At 49.1% G+C, this 17,536-nt stretch overlaps 1 protein-coding gene across 2 annotated transcripts in view; it reads right to left on the bottom strand.

Annotated features, from left to right (window-relative positions):
- Positions 1-17,536, bottom strand: part of DMXL2 (Dmx like 2) — a 1,907,871-nt gene that overhangs the window by 242,745 nt on the left and 1,647,590 nt on the right. For both annotated transcript variants that reach the window (XM_078684818.1, XM_078684819.1), the window contains one exon: positions 1,482-1,542. In XM_078684818.1, coding sequence (XP_078540944.1) covers positions 1,482-1,542 — 61 coding nt within the window. The remainder of the gene's footprint in view (positions 1-1,481; positions 1,543-17,536) is intronic.

The raw sequence follows: 17,536 nt of genomic DNA, 5'->3' as shown, positions 1-17,536 counted from the left end.
TGTTTAACCTACTAAGTCGTTCTGTGAAAGTTTTTTTCAATAAAATCTTTTCAAATTTAAAAACGGTCCCCCGGTATGACCCAATTTTTTAATTTGCGCCATATTACCACTCTATTCACCTTATCAAAGGCGGCACTAAAGTGGAGGTGACAAGTGTAGAGCCCTAATCTGCTATGAATTAACTATTGTGCCAATAGATTAATCACCAAAATATTATCCAAGGTTTCGCACCCCTTCCAAAACCCTGCCTGAAAGATAGGCAATAGGCCATTGTCCTCTACCCAATCCTCCAAAAGTGAGAGTAGGATACATGAGAAGATTCTCATCATTGAGGAGGGCAATGGTTATAAAATGTTTCAGGTTGTGCAAGCTTTTTGTGCAGGGGATGTAAGATTGAACCTCTCTAGGAAGCGCGTATTATTTGTGTTTCTAAAATTGAATTATACGATTGACAATCAGGAGTATCCCAAGTCTCCTTATTAGATTTAAATATGGAAATAGGAATCTCGTTCGGGCTGGAAGCAGTATTCGTTCTACTTGGCAACCCTATTTACAGTGAGTATGTAAGTATCATCCTGCTCGGGGCATGAGTCTATGTATTCTAATTGTTCCGAATGCCAACAAAATACAAATCAGAGACAAACGTTATCCAAGTACCTGCACCAATGTTACTGGTCTCAGTTTTCAGACATTCCAACAACCAAATTAGCTCCCAGAATTTTTCGGAGTCATGTTGGCCGCCCATACTTTGATATCATGCCATCGCTTCTATTTAAAGTTATGTTTTTCCTTCCACACCAGAAGTATTGGATTGGATTCAGTGGAAACCTACTTCATTGGTTCTCCTCCTATCTATCCAACCAATACAAGTTTGCTTCACCTTCAGGTACCAAAAGATCCTGTGAAGCTCCCCAGGGTTCCATCTTATCCCCTCTTATCTCCAATCTCTACATGGATCTCAATGGGACTATTCTCACCAAAACGTTGAAGACAGACAACTAAATTTAAATTATTTTCTACTCTAGACATCCTAAGCCTCAAACCTGTTTGCACCTTGTCCAGACTTGGATTGGCACAAAGTGTAACCTCTCCCTCAAAACTACAGATAGAGAGATATGCACACACTCATTGTCGGGGCGGGGGGTGTCAGGCCCACATGAGGACTTTTTTTTAAAGCTAATTCTTTTATGGAGGAGCAGATCCAGTATTGTCATTATTGGACGTATCTGGTTGAGAGAAACATTTGTTTTTCAACTTTACACAATCGCCGAGGCATAAACAATTGTAACACCAAGTAACTTACACCTACATTTTCAAATGATAATGATTTATTCTTGACGCAATATATGGCACACTTGCAACAGAGTAGCAGACTGCATGAAGCATGCCTTTTTACACTTTCTAAATTTGAAATAAAAGCAAATATTATTTGTAACTTTATTTTGCCCAATGTTACAGGGAACTAATACAAAATTACTTACAATACTGGTGCACAGGATGTGACGCCATTCTCTTGACATTATTCAAATTTCTCTTCATAAGCTGCAATTTAAAAGGAAGGCCAAGGTTAACTTAAGTATGCACTCAAGGTCAACAAGAAAAACATTATTAATTTCAATCATAACCCTTATGATTTTTTTTTTTTACACAGATTTTATTGATGATTGTTGACAATATGCAGGCCTCTGCAAACCAGAGGGAACCGCAGGACCGTAGCGCCATTTCAGATAATGCACAATCACATTATTTAAGAAAGCAATTTTCAATCAAAACGATGCAGACAAACATTTACCCCCTTGAACCCCGACGCCTACCCCAGCCCCAGGCCCCCCCCCCCCCGGACCCTCCCGGCCACCCCCCCCCCTTCCCGAACTCCCCCCCCCACGCATGGTCTTCAACTGCTGCCCTGGCTCTGACACCAATTCTGACAACCATAGGTGCACCTGTCGGTGGTCGCTTAGGACATCTCCACCAATTCCTCATGATCTACTGGAGGCTCTAGCCAGAGGCCTCTATATTCCGCCCAGCGCTTCCAAATTTTATAGTGCTTCCGTGGGCAGCCTCTGGCCACAAATATCGGCTCTTCTAAATCCATACAAAAATCAAGCCCCCTCTTCCCAGCCACCAACGCCAGAGCCCTCGTGTCCTTCCATGCTTTTGCGACATCTCTCTTGGCCAGCGTTAGGCCCAACAAGAGCAGGTGCCTCTTATACAAGTTTCCACCAATCCCCTCCATAACATGCAAGAGTCCCAACCGTGGTGTACGAGGGAGGTCCCACCCCAGCACCAACCCTTATGATTTTTAATGCTAATTTATTTGTTCATAGTCCAAAAGCACTAGAAACGACTTGAAATTCTGCAATCTATATGCATAACATATGGTTCAACTTTTTGCATCCGTTTAGTTGTGAATTTTCCTCCACTAATTCATTTTGTTATTTGCCTATTACCATTAACAGCCCCCATTGACGGATCTCAGCAAATTTGCCCCTCACTAGTGTAGTCAATGGGGTCCTGTATTCAAAATTTCATGCACTTCCTTGGAGGAGAAAAAAAGTAAGAGGTCAAAATGGGATGTGTTTCTCATTTTCGCTCCAGTTGGAAACTATGCTCAGACCTCCAGCCATACCGCTGGACAGTTACAAAAACATGGTATGCAAGTAGGAGGTGAAAAACTACAATAAGTCATAATTTTGAATTAACCAAATATTTCCCAGAGTGGCTTGACATATATTAGAACCAGATTTGTTTTGATCATAATCAAGACAAAAATATCTGGAAATATCTGAACTGATTTCCAGGTGGTGATTTTAAACACGTCTGAGAACATGAAAATCTGACACTCGTCGTCTGAAAGGGCTTGGAATTCTCTATTCCTATGAGCCAAGTTAATCTGCACTAGGAAAGCAGTCTTCCAAGTCTTCTGAAAAAGTTCAAAAGGAGAACACATTCATTTTATTAAAACCAAATTTAGCTCATAAATAGGCGAGGGCACACTTACAAGAGGAAACAGTTTATTTTCACACATCTTAAAGTATTTTTTGATGGGACTTCTAACAAGCATTTACAATGCAACGGTTTCGCCTTTGGAAAAGTTAGAGGGGGGCTTAAAAAGGTACTCTCTAGGTGGAAATGTGGTGTTAAAGGGGCGCCCAGGATGAGACTTGTTTGTGGCTGGAGCCCTTCTACGTAGTAGTCAGTGTGGCAGATTGAGGTGTTCTCTAACCAGACTTCCTGCAGGTTTAAAGGGGCACACCACCTGCCCTTATGGTAGATATATATATATATATGGGCGGTATTCAACTAGCACCCACTCTGCGCCCCAGCAGGACGTTGCAAGCATTGCTTTCTCAAACACTAACCTTACTCCTGGATTGCTCATTACTACGGGGACGAGGAGTGTTCACTCCACAAATCGTACCCCATGGGTCAACAGCTCAAACCATCTCTCGGACACCCGACACTGCGATGTGCCACTCTTAACTGCTCAGACAATACTAGAAGATCCATAGTGGCACAGGATTGCATAGTGTATTAAGGCAGCATTTTGTTCACGTCTTCTTACTTACTCACTAGACAAGGGGTAGTATGCTCCATGGCCAGCCCACAACATCGTCTCATTTCTCGCCCCTGTAATACTAGTGTAAAAGTACGTCGTTTCAAGCCCAGACACTGGATGTGAGGGGAGAGGTTTTACCATGGCGCCGTCCAATTGGTAATGCATCAGGTGTGGCCATGGCTGGACGGAAGTCTCATCTACCCCCCTCTGACCCCCCCGTAGGCTTAAAGTTTCCAAGAGCCCCTGCCCCCGATATAAATCTCTTGCAGTCTTGCCTTCATATTTGAAAGCACTGTGCATTTCGTGGTTCCGCTTTTCACCTTGTATGCGTGGTGGTGCCACATGTCCCGGAATTGTAAATTATGTTGGCTCAAAGAACAGCAATAATAGGTGGCACCCCTCCCTGTCCACTTCAGCGCAGAAAAGGGTGTGCTGGTCTGTTCGACCCCTTCCTATAGAGAAGTACAACCTGTTGTAACCGGCATGGGCCAGGGCAGTCTTGCTAGGTTAATGTCACCTTGCACCCATCCCCAAACGCCCCTATTGGACTAGTATTTGATGTGGGTGCGAGGGAGAGATGCTTTCTTATTCCGAAAGTGTGCCTGCTTGTGAATTGCTGGGCTCTTGCCTAGGCCACCCTAGGGCTGGGTGTACCGTTTGGTTAGGGATTGTGGGGGGCATGGGTCTGGAAGAAGTCCCTGATCTTCGCCCTCTCCGACATGTGCCCCTTGTAATAACGTGCCCCCTCTACCCCCAGAGTGTTAAAAATGATTGGTATTGTATTGTATTGCAATTGCATTTGTATAGCGATTACTGCCCCTGACGAGGCGTCGAATCGCTTTTTCGGCGAGTAGCACGCAACCCCGAAAGTAATTTGAGTGGTGGATTAATCAGTTATCTGGATTGAGAAGGATAGCCCAAAGTGGCATTCTTTGGTAGTCATATGCTGTGAAGTACAGGAAAATATTTTAATACTGGCTAGCCCAGTGCTAAACCTTACTTTTCTCTTTAATGGGCTCCTTGGGCCTGTGTATTTGGCTCTGTTGGGCACACATTGTATTGTTATGATGGAGTTTAGCCTTTCTTTCTATGGAGCGCTTAGGTACCCTTACTGTCAGTTATGCGCTACTAAAAGATCTAGACTAGAGTATTTGTATACCCAACAGGGGGAAACTGTCCTCCTAGCACTATCTTGAATTCCAAGTCTTGAGAAGGGGACTGTCCACTTGACACAGGGGGGCAGCCAAGAGCTCCCGGTATGGGTGGTCTTCTCTACATGCACTGCACAGAGGGACCACTGAAACATGCACTAGTTTTAAAGTGAAGACTGACACATTGTAAAGCCGTAACATCCTCCTAAAACAAGAATGAAACAGTAGACCTGTGTGAATTTGTGTGCAGGGGTCAAAATGTACATTGTTACTACATGGGTTATAAATATAAGAATGATGTGTGGAGGGGCGGTGAAAACAACACTGTGCTTGAGGCTCATGCAAGGGTCTCTGTAATTACCTGTGGCTCCGTTCTGGTTCCACTGCGGGCCCTTTCGCTCCGGGAGGGGTCGATGCTGCAGGGGCCCCACCTCCTGCGGGCTAGGAGGCTTGTCTACCACCCGGTGCAGGACGTCTGAGCCTCCGTTCATGTAGCGCACCCCCAGCGGAGGGGGCTTCTTCACGCCCCCCTTGGGCTCCTCGGACAGCTGCTGGATGACCCCCCACTGCTTCTCCTTGCCCTGTTTGACCCGCAGCAGGATCGGCCTCCCTCTATTCTCATCGCCGCCCCCGGCGTTGGAAGCGCGGACTTGACCCAGCTCTGCCCTGGAGAGCGAGCTTCGAAGCCCGTGCACGAAGCGCTCGAAGGTGAGCAGGCCGCTGGGGGGGCGCCGCCCGGCGCAGGCACTCCAGCACCCCGCGGGGCAGCTCCAGCGCGTCCGCCCCCTGCCAGCGGGACTCGATCTCCGCGATGTGCACCGCGCCCCGCCGCCCGTCGTCCAGGATATCGAAGAGGGTCCGCAGGCTCTGCAGGAAGGCGCGGGGCAGCCCGTCCGTGCCCTCAGGCGGCAGCAGGGTCACCGGCCGACGGGGGTCCGTGCGCAGAGCAGCAGCCATGGAGCCCCAGGCAGGGGACTCGCCCCCTTCCGACCTGAGTCCCGACCCTGGAGCAGGCGAGGGAGAGGAGGCGCCGCTGCAGGAAGCTCCAAGGAAGATGCACAAGCTGCACCCCGGGGCAACTTTCTTCGCACATGAAACTCTGTTTATCCTTCGAATTAGTCTACATGATTGTTGCATCACTGGTTAAAACCATGCCTTCCACTGATTGGTTAGAGTCACCAGCCCCGTTCGCCGTGATTGGCTTGAAGTCCTGCATTCACAAATTTGATTTTCAATGCAGAACAAGCGAGAATGTATATACCTGCAAATTAAAAACGAAATTAGGGCAGCGTGTTCCGTAATATTCTATGTTCAGCACACTGTTTACTCGCCTTTGACACACGGTAAAGACTGGAATTCACCAGAAGTGGTGATAACTTTCTACCAAGTAATACCGCAAGGAGAGTGAGAGAGTCACCTTATACCAACTTCCTTGAATAGATTCGAGCGTGCCGGGTTCGGCAAGGGCCACATCGTATAGCGCTATCTCCCCCCCCCCCCAAGTAAATGTCACTCGAGGTATTATTTTTCTTAAATCAATCCATTGCCATTTTTTACTCGTGATAAAATGTTGCTTTCATCGTGTGATTTTTTCCAATCCTCTTCTCTGTGATGCCATTTGATAATGTTTTAAATGGAAGAAAGACTCAAAATGTCTAAAAGTAGACTCCAGTAAGAAAATGGCAGCAGTTGGCTGAAGTGTGTCTCAAATCTCCCTTACATCTATAGAGCTTCTTAAAGGGGGCGGGATATCCATTTAATGCGTAAGCGCAGCGGTTCTTAATTTAGGGTTAGTGACTGTTAAAACAAGTCAGGTCCCGGGCCGTGCTGTGATTGGCTGACGTCACGGGGGTGTCCCGGGCCGGCAGCCAATCACAGCGTGGCCCGGGAAATGACGTCACAGGGGTGTCCCGGGCCGGCAGCCAATGACAGCGCGGCCCGGGACAAAGGGGCGGGGCTTAAAAAAAGCACCAGAAACGCCCCCGAATCGCGTTTTCAAGAGAAAGCGCGATTGACAGCCTCTGTCTCCCAATGGCTATTCTCCATTTATGGAGCTAGCCAATTGGAAACAGAGGCGGTCCAAACATCCCTACTGAAAACAAAAGTTTTCGATCTGGGAGGGGCACTGCGTGCCCCTCGCCAGGTCGAAACCTAAAAAGGATGCTTGGTTACCTGTAAAATATTACAGCGACAAGGAGGATCTTCAATCGATGAGAACTGCAGTTTTGCTTCTGCCAAATGCACTAACTTGGAAGAGACCTCTTGCCAAGAAACTGGATTGTGACCATTTCTGTACCACCATAAACATAATCTGTTCTTTGTGAATATGTATAACGCTCTTAGTGATGGTCTTTCAGTTTCTCCCAAGATATCCATGCAAGGCTTGTGCAGATGACAACTTCTAATCTCAGGAGACATGCTGTCAAACTCCAGGATATTATTATAGGATGGAATTCTGACCCGGGTAAGTTCTGTTTGAATAAAAACCTCTTGTGTGGTTATGCTGACATTTGTAGGAGATCCAGGTATCAGCAATGTTTGGGTCACTCTAGAGCAAAGAGGACAACTCTGGAGATTTCAAACGACAGTCAGTATACTGAGTCTGAGGAAAAGCATAGATTAACGTACTTGAACAGTCAATAAAACAGGCACTGACCAAAGAACCTGGCTCTGAAAGAGAAGAGATGTATTGGCTGGAAAGACCTACCTCGCAAATATTCTGAAAACAAGTGGTTTAGAACCTAATTGTGGATTTCTTCATAAAACCTACTTAAGACGTCTGCTACTTGATTGATTTAAAGCTACTAGTAAATGTCCAGCCTGGTTTGACATGCATCGGGCAAGGGTCCATGACTAGATTGATGCACAACGGCTTCCTCCTCTACGCGTGTTGCATGCTTCGACACGAGGGAAGTGTGGCTCGACCAAAGCTTCTACGAGCAGAAATAAAAGCTTGGAAGCTGTCAAGTGACGGGCTATCAAGCCCTAAGCAAAAATCACTGCAGAATCATTCCCTAAGTGGATTTTGATTATCTGAATAAAGAACAGGCTATATCCTTTCTCAAGTAAGACATCTTTCATTTTGCTAAACATCCGGACAGACAGCCTCCGTATTATATGATAGTGCCTGTATCTGCTGTGGCTTTTCCTGAAGAAGGCATGTCATGCCGAAACACACGTAGAAACCATCCGGGAGTTGTAGCCACTCTGACATAGATACATAACTATGAATTAAAAACCTGTACATAGGGACCATCTATAGAAAATGTCTAACTCAATACTATTGTGATAATATAACATTTCTGATCATGTACATAATAATTTGACCTATTAATTTTCATGTTGATCATACCTGTGATAAATACATTATGACTGTTGAGTATGAGTGAAGAGACTGATGAGATGTGTGTGTGGTTCGTTTTAGTTTTAATGATGAAATATTGCATAGATTAATATCAATAAAAAACAATTTTTGTGCTTTTCAATATGGAAATTTTGCCTTTGTCTTTCCTTATCTTCGAACTGTTATGAGTCACTGTGATATTTATTTTGAAGTTGCCCTAGGAATTTACGCTGTGTAAGATCTTCTGAGTCTCCAGTGTTTGAGGTCTCAATCTTGTGATCCCTTCATTTTTTTTGATAATGCATTGTTGTTGTGCTGTTTCTTTGACCAAAAAGTCTGCCTGCTTGTAGAAATGCCTTGAAAGTCAGAAGAACTGCTCTAAGCTAAAGAACTTACCTTCGGTACCGATATATCTGTAAGAGACATATTTGTTGTAGATTCCTTACCTTAGAATTACCGCCAGGCATCAGACTAGATCCGGAGAATTTTTTGTCAGGAGTATCCTTGCGTGTCGAAAGGTGGCATCGGTCCGCTCTTCGTTCGTCGTTGGCGTCGTGGTCACCGGGATGACGCCACGGTAGCTACTTGGACGCCACCCTCAGTTCTTTTACACAACCTTCCACGCCAGAAGTGCAGAGCCATAGAAGACACTGACCACTGGTGCACAAAGTTAGGTCTCTGAAAAGGATACCTTGACCCTAGAAGTCAGTTCACAGAACGGGGAGGATGGGTGGGGCGGTAAGGAATCTATAACTAATATATGTCTCTTACAGATATATCGTTACCAAAGGTAAGTAAATTGTTCATCTGAAAGAGACAATTAGTTATAGATTCCTTACCTTAGAATAGATACCGCAACAATACCAACCCCGGAGATGGGTCAGCAAAATAAGTTCACACCAGAAAGTGCTGGAGAACAGAACAGCCAAAATAGCCGCCTCCGGACTTGGCTGTCCAGGCAGTAGTGTTTCGTGAACGTGTGCAGAGATGCCCACGTCGCTGCCTGACAGATGTCATTGAGGGGGACTCCTCGTCCCAAAGCAGTGGTAGCTGCGTCGCCCTGGTGGAATGGGCTCGCAGCCCTACTGGAGGCTCCTTCTTCGCCAAGGAATAGCAAGCTTTGATGTACAAAATGACCCATCTAGAAATGGGCTGTTTGTGCACGGCCCAACCTTTTTTGGCGCCCACGTAACCAACAAACAGCTGGTCATCCACCTGGAATTGCTTTGAGCGATCTAAATAAAATAAAAGCGCACATTTTGGATCCAGCCGGGGGAGCCTCTCTTCCTCTTTGGAAGGATGTGGAGGCGGAAAGAAGGTGGTTAAGTGGTGGTCTGTCCAATGTGGAAAGACTTAGCCACTTTAGGAAGGAAGAAAGCACAAGTTCGAAGGACAACCTTGTCCGGATGAACAGCCAGAAAAGGAGGTTTAGAAGAGCTTGGAGCTCACTCACCCTGCGTGCAGAGGTGATGGCCACCAGAAAGGCAGTTTTTAAAGTCAGAAGCCTGAGAGGATAGTTATGTAGCGACTCAAAGGGAACGCACATAAGATACGTAGGAACCAAGATCAAGTCCCACTGAGGCATTACGAAGGTAACAGGATGAAAAAGGTGAGTAATGTCCTTTAGGAAGCGATTTACAACAGGGGACTTGAAAAGAGAAGGCTGATCAGGAAGCCTACTAAAGGTTGAAATTGTTGAGAAATAGCCCATCAAAGCGGTCAGAGCAGAGCCATGCTGGGCCAAATAAATGAGGAACAAGACAACCTCAGGAAGAAGGGCAGAAAGGGGATCCACAGCCTTTGCTGTGCATCATGCCACAAATTGGTCATCTGCAGGTGTATACCGTCTTAGTGGAGAGACGCCTGGCTGCCAAGATAACATCACAGACTTCGGGAGGAAGGTCATAGGATGTCAACTGTCGCTGCTCAATCTCCATGCAAGGAGGTGGAGGCTGGACAGGTTCGAGTGGAGGTCCTTCCCCTGCTGCTGCGACAGAAGATCCTCCCGAAGAGGCAGTCAGATCAGGGGATCAATGGCTCTGTGTAACAGCTCGGGATACCAGACTCTTTATGCCCAGTCCGGAGCCACAAGGATGACTTTGGGCCAGTCGCGCTTGATCTTCTTCAGCAGAGGTGGTATAGGCAGAAAGGTGAATATAAGACCGCAACTCCACATGCAACGAAAAGCGTCGCCTAGCGTGTGCTGCCTTGGAAATTCCATCACGAAGAACTGCTGACATTGCGCATTCTCTTCGACGGCGAAGAGATCTAACTAAGGCTCTCCCCACTGCTGAAAGAGTCCTTGCGCCACCTCAGACTGAAGGCGCCATTCGTGATCCATTGTACACCTGCGGCTGAGTTTGTCCGCCCTGGCGTTCAGGGAAACTGCCAGTTGTTGAACTACCAAGGATATGCCCTGATGTCCAGCTATGTCCAGAGCCAAGAGCCTCTTGACATAGGGTCTACCACCGTACCCCGCCCTGTTTGTTGCAGTACCACATGGCAGTGGTGTTGGGCGTGTACACCTGCACTACTCTTCCCAGGACAGAGGGAAGGAATGCTTTTAGTGCAATACAGATCGCCTGAAGCTCCAGAGGTTGGTGTGAAGCCCGGACTCCGCCGGATACCAGAGGCTTCTGATCTCCGCCTCTCCCATGTGGCCTTCCCATCCCAGCAATGATGCATCTGTCACCACTGTGAACTCTGGTTGGAGAAGGGAGAGGGATCTGCCGCTGACCCAATCCTGGTTCATTAGCCACCACTTCAACTGACTTGCAGTGCCCTCTGAGATCTGGACGCAATCGGACAGATTCCACTGATGCTGTGCCCACTGGAACTTCAGGTCCCATTGCAGAGCTCACATATGCCACCTAGCATGATCTACCAGCAGGATGCAGGAGGCCATGAGTCCCTGCAGCCTCGGGGTCATTCTGACCAAAACCCGGGATAGAGGCTGAAAGATCGGAATCATAGCCCGAATATCCCGGGATCGCTGTTCGGGAGGATAAGCCCGAAACTGCGTTGTGTCCAGAACTGCTCTGATGAAAAGGACCTTCTTAGGGGGGAGGCAGGTGTGACTTTAGCATGTTGATAGAGAACCCCAGCAAATGCAGGAGGTCCGCCGTGACCTGGAGTTGGGAGCCCGCCTTCAACAGCCAGTCTTCAAGATAGGGGAAGACTGGAATCCCTGATCTGCACAAATGAGCTGGGAACATCGACACTGGACACCGGAGGGGCGCTGGTAAGGCCAAAAGGGAGCACGGTGAACTGAAAATTCTTGTGGCCCACTCTGAACCACAGGTAACGCCTGTGGGCCCAGCAGGATGGGGATATGGAAATATGGGTCCTGAAAGTCCAACGCTACCATCCAATCTCCGGGGTTGAGGGCAGACAGGACCTGAGCCAACGTGAGCATCTTGAACTTCTCCTTCCAGAGGAAAATATTGAGGGCCCTGAGGTCTAAGATAGGATGCAGGCCTTTTCCCTCTTGGGTACCAGAAAGTAGTGGGAGTAGCAACCACAACCTACTTCTGGCACAGGGACGCTTTCGATAGCTCCCTTGGCGCCAAGAGAACTGCAACTTCCTGGCGGAGAAGGGCCAAATGATCCACCGACAAGCAATGGAAGTATGGTGGCATGGAGGGAGAGGTAGTCTCAAAGGGGAAGGAGTAGTCCCTTTCGACTATTAGCAAAACCCACCTGTCCGACGTGATGGTGTGCTAGTGGGAGAGGAGATGGTGAATCCTGCCACCCACTGGCCTCTGGTGGCCCTGAAAGGTCAGACTAGGAGGGTTTGGAGGCTGCTGCAGAGGGAGATGTGGTGGACTGGGCTGCCCGCTGCCCCCAGAACCACGGCAGTGGGTCCCACGTCCCCGGCTGCGCAAGGGCTGAACAGCTTGCGTGGGCCTGTGGCTCTGGGCGAGACGTGGTGGGGCACACCTTCCTTAGCCATGACAGGGGTGAAAAGCAGACTGGGTAGAGCGAGAGGTCACAGCGAAGCCCAAGGATCTGCCCAAGCCCTAAAATCCTTAAAGAGCTGAGTGTGACTCATCACCGAAAAGGCAACAACCATCAAAGGGCATGTCCAGTAAGATGGAATTGGACATCCCCAGAAAAATCAGATGTCCTCGGTATCCAGCCCACATCTGATTGTGAATTGGGCTGCGTCTCTACCCTCTGCCACTGCGCTGGTGAGGACAGCCCCGGCACTGTGGCAGCACTTGTGCAACCGTATCCCACACTGTATGTGTATAACGGCCCAAGAGGGATGTGGTATTCACAGACCGCAGGGCTAAGCTGAAGGAAGAAAACATCTTCCCAAGATGGTCCAGCCTCTTGGACTACCTATCTCGGGTTAGACAACCAAGCTCCCTGGGGTCAGGTGTTAGGAGAGGAAAAGTGGTTTTATCTGGGGCCCAGCGGTGGCGTCGGTCAATCATCCTGACCACAAGGGCCCCTGTGCTGGGCCTGTACCAAGTGCCCAGAAGGACGTCCGTAAGGGCTTTATTGAAGGGCAGAAGGGGTGCCGAAGAAGCCGCTGCCGGTTGAAGCACCTCTGTCAGGAGGTTAGTCCTGACTGCCACTGTAGGAAGTTCCAGGCCCAAGGCCAAGGTCTGGGGAGAACTCCAGACCACTGGCATCACCCAGGTCCTCTTGCCAGTCTGGCTCATCAAGTTGATCACATAAAGGCTTCACAGATCCCTCACAGTCCTCACCCTTGTCTTGTCGGGGGTGAGGCTGGGGTCAGCGCCTGTCGGCGGCTCGACCAGCGCCGGAAAAGCTACTGTGACGTCGATCAGGATCCAGGCCAGGCCTGGATCCGCAAGGGCCCTCCGGTGCCAAGGCCGGAGCCGCAGGCATCAGCATCTCAGGGCCCTCAGCCGAGTCCATGGTGCCTGAAGGCGCACCAGCAGAGTCAGGCTGCCCAAAGATGCTGTGAAGCGCCTAGCATAAAGCTCGTAGCTAAGAAGGGGATGCTCTGGCACCGGAAAAGACTTCGGATTCATGGCCTGACAGTCGGAGCACTACTTCGGGTGGTGGTTGCCCCTCCAGGCACCTGGGGCATAAGAGCTGGGGGTCCGTTAGCGACATCAGGCAGTTACAGGCCACGTACAGCCGAAACCCGGTCCATCGATCGGACATCCCTCGTACACCAGGAGTCTGTAAGACTAAAAAAAGAATTCCACAAGGGGGCGTGGCTAGCAGCCGAAGGGAATGGCTGCAGGCTAACGGGGGTCCGGAGCCCTTGCTGTTAATCCTGCTAAACATCCATGCACAATCCTAAATAACTTCCCCCAGTTCGAGAGGGACCTGGCTCTGGAGTCCTGGGACAGTGATCGAGGACGATCACTGAAGAGTGGGAGTTAAAATTCACCAAGCAGTGTCTTGTGTGGCCAGAGCCTCAGCACATCATAGAGGCGTGCCCTCGCTCCACTGGCTGAAGGTATGGCAGTGACGGGCGTACGTCAGCAAATTATCCCAATCAAGGCCGGTCAACATCGGCAGTGGCACCAAAGGGCAGCAGACAGCTAGCAAGTACCCACAGCTTCGACCGCCCGACAACCCCACTGACTATCGGAGCAGGACGAGCCCACCGGTGCTGTGCATGACCGCACCCGGCCGGCATCACCATAAATTGAGGCCCCGGCTTTGCAGGCCCAACAAGCCGACATATCAGACTTCACATGCAGTCGGATGGGCTAGCGATTAAGTGGCGGTGAGTGTGCGCTAGGATTAGCTTTTTCCTTGCTCTGCCTCTGTGCGGACCCGTGGGACACACTGGGGAAAGTGCGACAGCTGCCACTACACCCGTGTCCCCGGTCTCTGCGGCCTGCTAGGCCACATCATGTTGCTGTCGCACTGAGCCGCCGGATCTGTGTGACATCAGCAGTGTGTGCTGCGGACTACAGTGCGTGACCTGATGGCCCAGCGGGCGCCAAGGGGGAGCATTTTGAGTGCAATACTTGACTGGACACTCCCGCAAAGTTCTCCATCCTGCCCTGGGCTCTACACGTAAACTTCTACTGGGGACCCCCGCCAGATAGTCCCGCATAGCGCCGGGGAGAGCGCTCCATCAGTGGCATTTGGTACGACTGGCAGAAGCTGTGGCTTACCCCAGAGTACCGCCTTCAGCTTGTGCAGCAGTCAGAGGTTGAATATACTGTGTGGTGGATAACCAAAAAAACCTGAAAAAGAGACCAGTAGATACTCTTCTCACTAAACTGATTGCCCTATTTGTTTACTCGGGTGACGAAAGGCAGAGTCAGCACAAGCTGCCAGGACAGAGCAGAAGGGACTAAGTGAGACCTCTCTCGTCCAGCCTAACTCCCCGAAGAAGCAATTTCTTACTTTTAATAAGGTACAATGAAGCCTTAACCTCATGAAGAATCAGGTCAATAAACCTTTTATTCTTCGCACATTTTTCACTATTTCACCCCTATTGGTCCTGACGAAAGCCTATTGATCTATTGACTACCCAAGGCTGAAACATGTTGACCTCTTTTTAATTTGTTCAAAGAAGTGCACTTGAATTCATTATCAAATTCGAAAGTTGCATATACAATTTTATAAATAGTCCGAATCCAGATTCATTAAAAAATTCTTCTTCTGGCTGTCCGGACTTTTTAGAACCACCACCCAACCCCCCCCCCCACTGTTTCACGATCACTACTGCCTTAAACCTAAGGTAAAACCTCCTGGTGGAGGGTGCACACACAAAAATGACCCAATGATTACGCACGCATGTGTAAAGAAAAGCGGGGACACAGTATATACCGCTTAGAGAAGTTTCCAACATACACGTGTATGAGGGCCATATTTTGGGAGATACCAACCTTCGACCTGCAAAACCATGGTTTAAGCAGGACCAGTGATCCTTTCCCCTTCTTGATTAAGAGACTATTTGTTTACTCCACTGCTGCCCTAAACAAGAAATAGTGACCTGGAGCCTTGCTAGTGATGGCGGAGTAACGCAACAACACGTTCTGTGCCTGTGGGAACCTCGGAGTGTGTTTGGCGCTCCACTTCTCATCCCTCATCCTGTTGCTGGGGGATCGGTAGGCCAGGAAACCCAAAAGGCCACCGGGGGTCTCACTTCCCCCCTGGGCTGGCGGCGGTGAGTACTGGGGCTAATCCTGCGTACCACCGTCATAACAGGGCCAAAACACCCTACCTCATGGCAACCGGGAAAGGTGCTAAAACAGTAGCGCAGAATAAACTGGCCAAATTTGCTTGGTCAGGCTCTGGCGAGGAGAAAGGGACCATGTCGTAGGAGGCGCCTGAGTCGCAGCTGAACTCGCCACAACAGCACAAGTTAACGCTTCAGGACATCATGGCGGCCATCACGGGGGTGCAGACCTCCTTAGAGACTTGCATTGATACTGTGAATGTGGAAGTCTCCCTCAGGGTCGACCTTCGCAAAATGGACTCTTGGGTGCAAGAAGTGGAGGACGTCACAACGGAATTGAACAAAGACTCTGCCATCTTGAAACAGCAAGTCACTCAAATGTTAGATCAACAAACAAAGATGGCTAAACAGCTTGATGAATACGTAAGTCGGGCGCGCAGAAATAACATACGAATCCTTGGCGTCCCGGAGCCCGCAGAAGGACCCGCGGTAGATCTATTTGTTGAGGATCTGATCCTGAAGAAGTGACAACAGAAGAGACACTCAAATAATTTCTCCATTGAGCGCACCCACCATGTCCCCGGAGGAAGACCTAAGCCTGGAGCCCCTCTGGGGCCAACTATTGCACGAGTCTTCAACTTTAGGGATCGAGACAATATACTTGAAGCTGCACGTGCTGCCCCACCACTCAAGCTGGAGGACAGTGCAGTTACCTTTTTTCCTCGACTTCACCGCAAGAGTTCAAGCTCCACAGCGTAGTTTTCTGGCGGTCAAACAGGCGTTGAGAGACAAGGAGGTGAAATATACCATGTTGTTTCCTGCAAAACTCCGAGTGGAAGCGGATGGCAAAGCCTGGTTCTTCTCCTCCCCCGAAGATACGTGGGACTGGTTGGAGGCTTGGGACCGTGTGGAGAAACCCAACAGAGACCGTAACGGCTGTCCTCTGACCAACAGATCTGAACATGGTGCTGGCCAGCGTGGCGACTTGGCAAGAAGGGAGAAAGGGTCGGACTGAATACCACATAACCAACCTGATGGGCCTCTGAGGTTTTGTATGGACACATTAACCACACATGAGTGACTCTGAGGGGGGGCGGTGCTGTGACTGGTATGCTGGTGGCCTTTTCCTCACACTGAGTTCTAACATATGACTTTTGTATCTGTGCATTGGACTGGAGAGCGGTCTCAAGAATTTCTTGGTTGCTGTGTTGTTTGTTGGGGCTGGGAGTCTCTCATAATATACATTATACGATGCAATGACCCTTGCAATGTGGCGGGGGGCAGACTGCTGCAGCCCTAGCACCTGTACATGGAGGAGGTTTGGGCGATGGGCACTCTGCCTTGTTGGAGAGTCTGTAGTTTTGAATCCACTGGCAGGGGGACAGGGGGGAGAGTGGGGAACTCGAAGTTATGGGTTTTATTTTGTGTTTTATTATTCAATCATAATTCTTGAACGGTCAGACTTAATCTTTATTTTCCCCTCCGAAAGTGTGGGGCGCAATTGGGTTGATTCCTAAACAGTCTTTGCCCACAGGTAATTCTCAATACTCACATCCAGTGTACATGTCGAATGTGTGTCTGTTGCACCTCCCGCAAAGCCGCGGAGCTCATTTCAGGCGCAATATACAGGCAGGCAGATCCTTAGACAGATCATGCCCAGAAGCTACTCTATGTTTCAGTGCTTGAATGTGTGGCGGCATGGTGCATCTGTTACTCCTTGTGAGGGGCCCCCGCGCCTATGTGTACTTCCCATATCAGTCCCATGGAGGAGAACTTGATGGAAACCTCCCTCTCCGTTCTGACGTGGAACGTCAATGGGTTGGGGGACAAGATAAAGCAAGGGGTTGTGCTACAATACCTTAAAAGACAATCCACAGACCTGGTTTTGTTACAAGAGACCTATTTAGTGGGCAACAAGTGTCAGGCCCTTACACGGTGAGGGATATAAACTTCTGATTCATGCGGGGTTTACCTCTGGCTCTCGAGCCACCGGTATCCTCGTCAGGAAACACCTCACACTCACACCAACACGCACATGGGCTGAACCCCAGGTGAGGTTTGCGGTTCTTGAGGCTAGCTGGGAAGGAAAGCTGCTCAATGTGGTGTTGAAGTATCTTACCCTCACACTGGGTAAGGAGGCACTTGCCGACCTAGGGAGAATTGTTGTAGATCTCCCAGTGGGCACCCTAATTATGCTGGGCGATTTTAATATGACTATGGACGATCACAGAGAAAGATTTCCACGACGCCCTCCAACACTTCCCACTACACAGATGGAAGATTTCACTAGTGCCATGGGCCTCGCTCACGTGTGGCGCTCTCTACAACCAGACGTGTCACAATACACGTATTATTCC

This window comes from Lissotriton helveticus, chromosome 3_2 (genome assembly GCF_964261635.1).
Source record: "Lissotriton helveticus chromosome 3_2, aLisHel1.1, whole genome shotgun sequence".
NCBI lineage: Eukaryota > Metazoa > Chordata > Amphibia > Caudata > Salamandridae > Lissotriton > Lissotriton helveticus.
The sequence above is the reverse complement of the archived record's forward strand: the minus strand, read 5'-3'. Positions and strand labels throughout refer to the sequence as shown.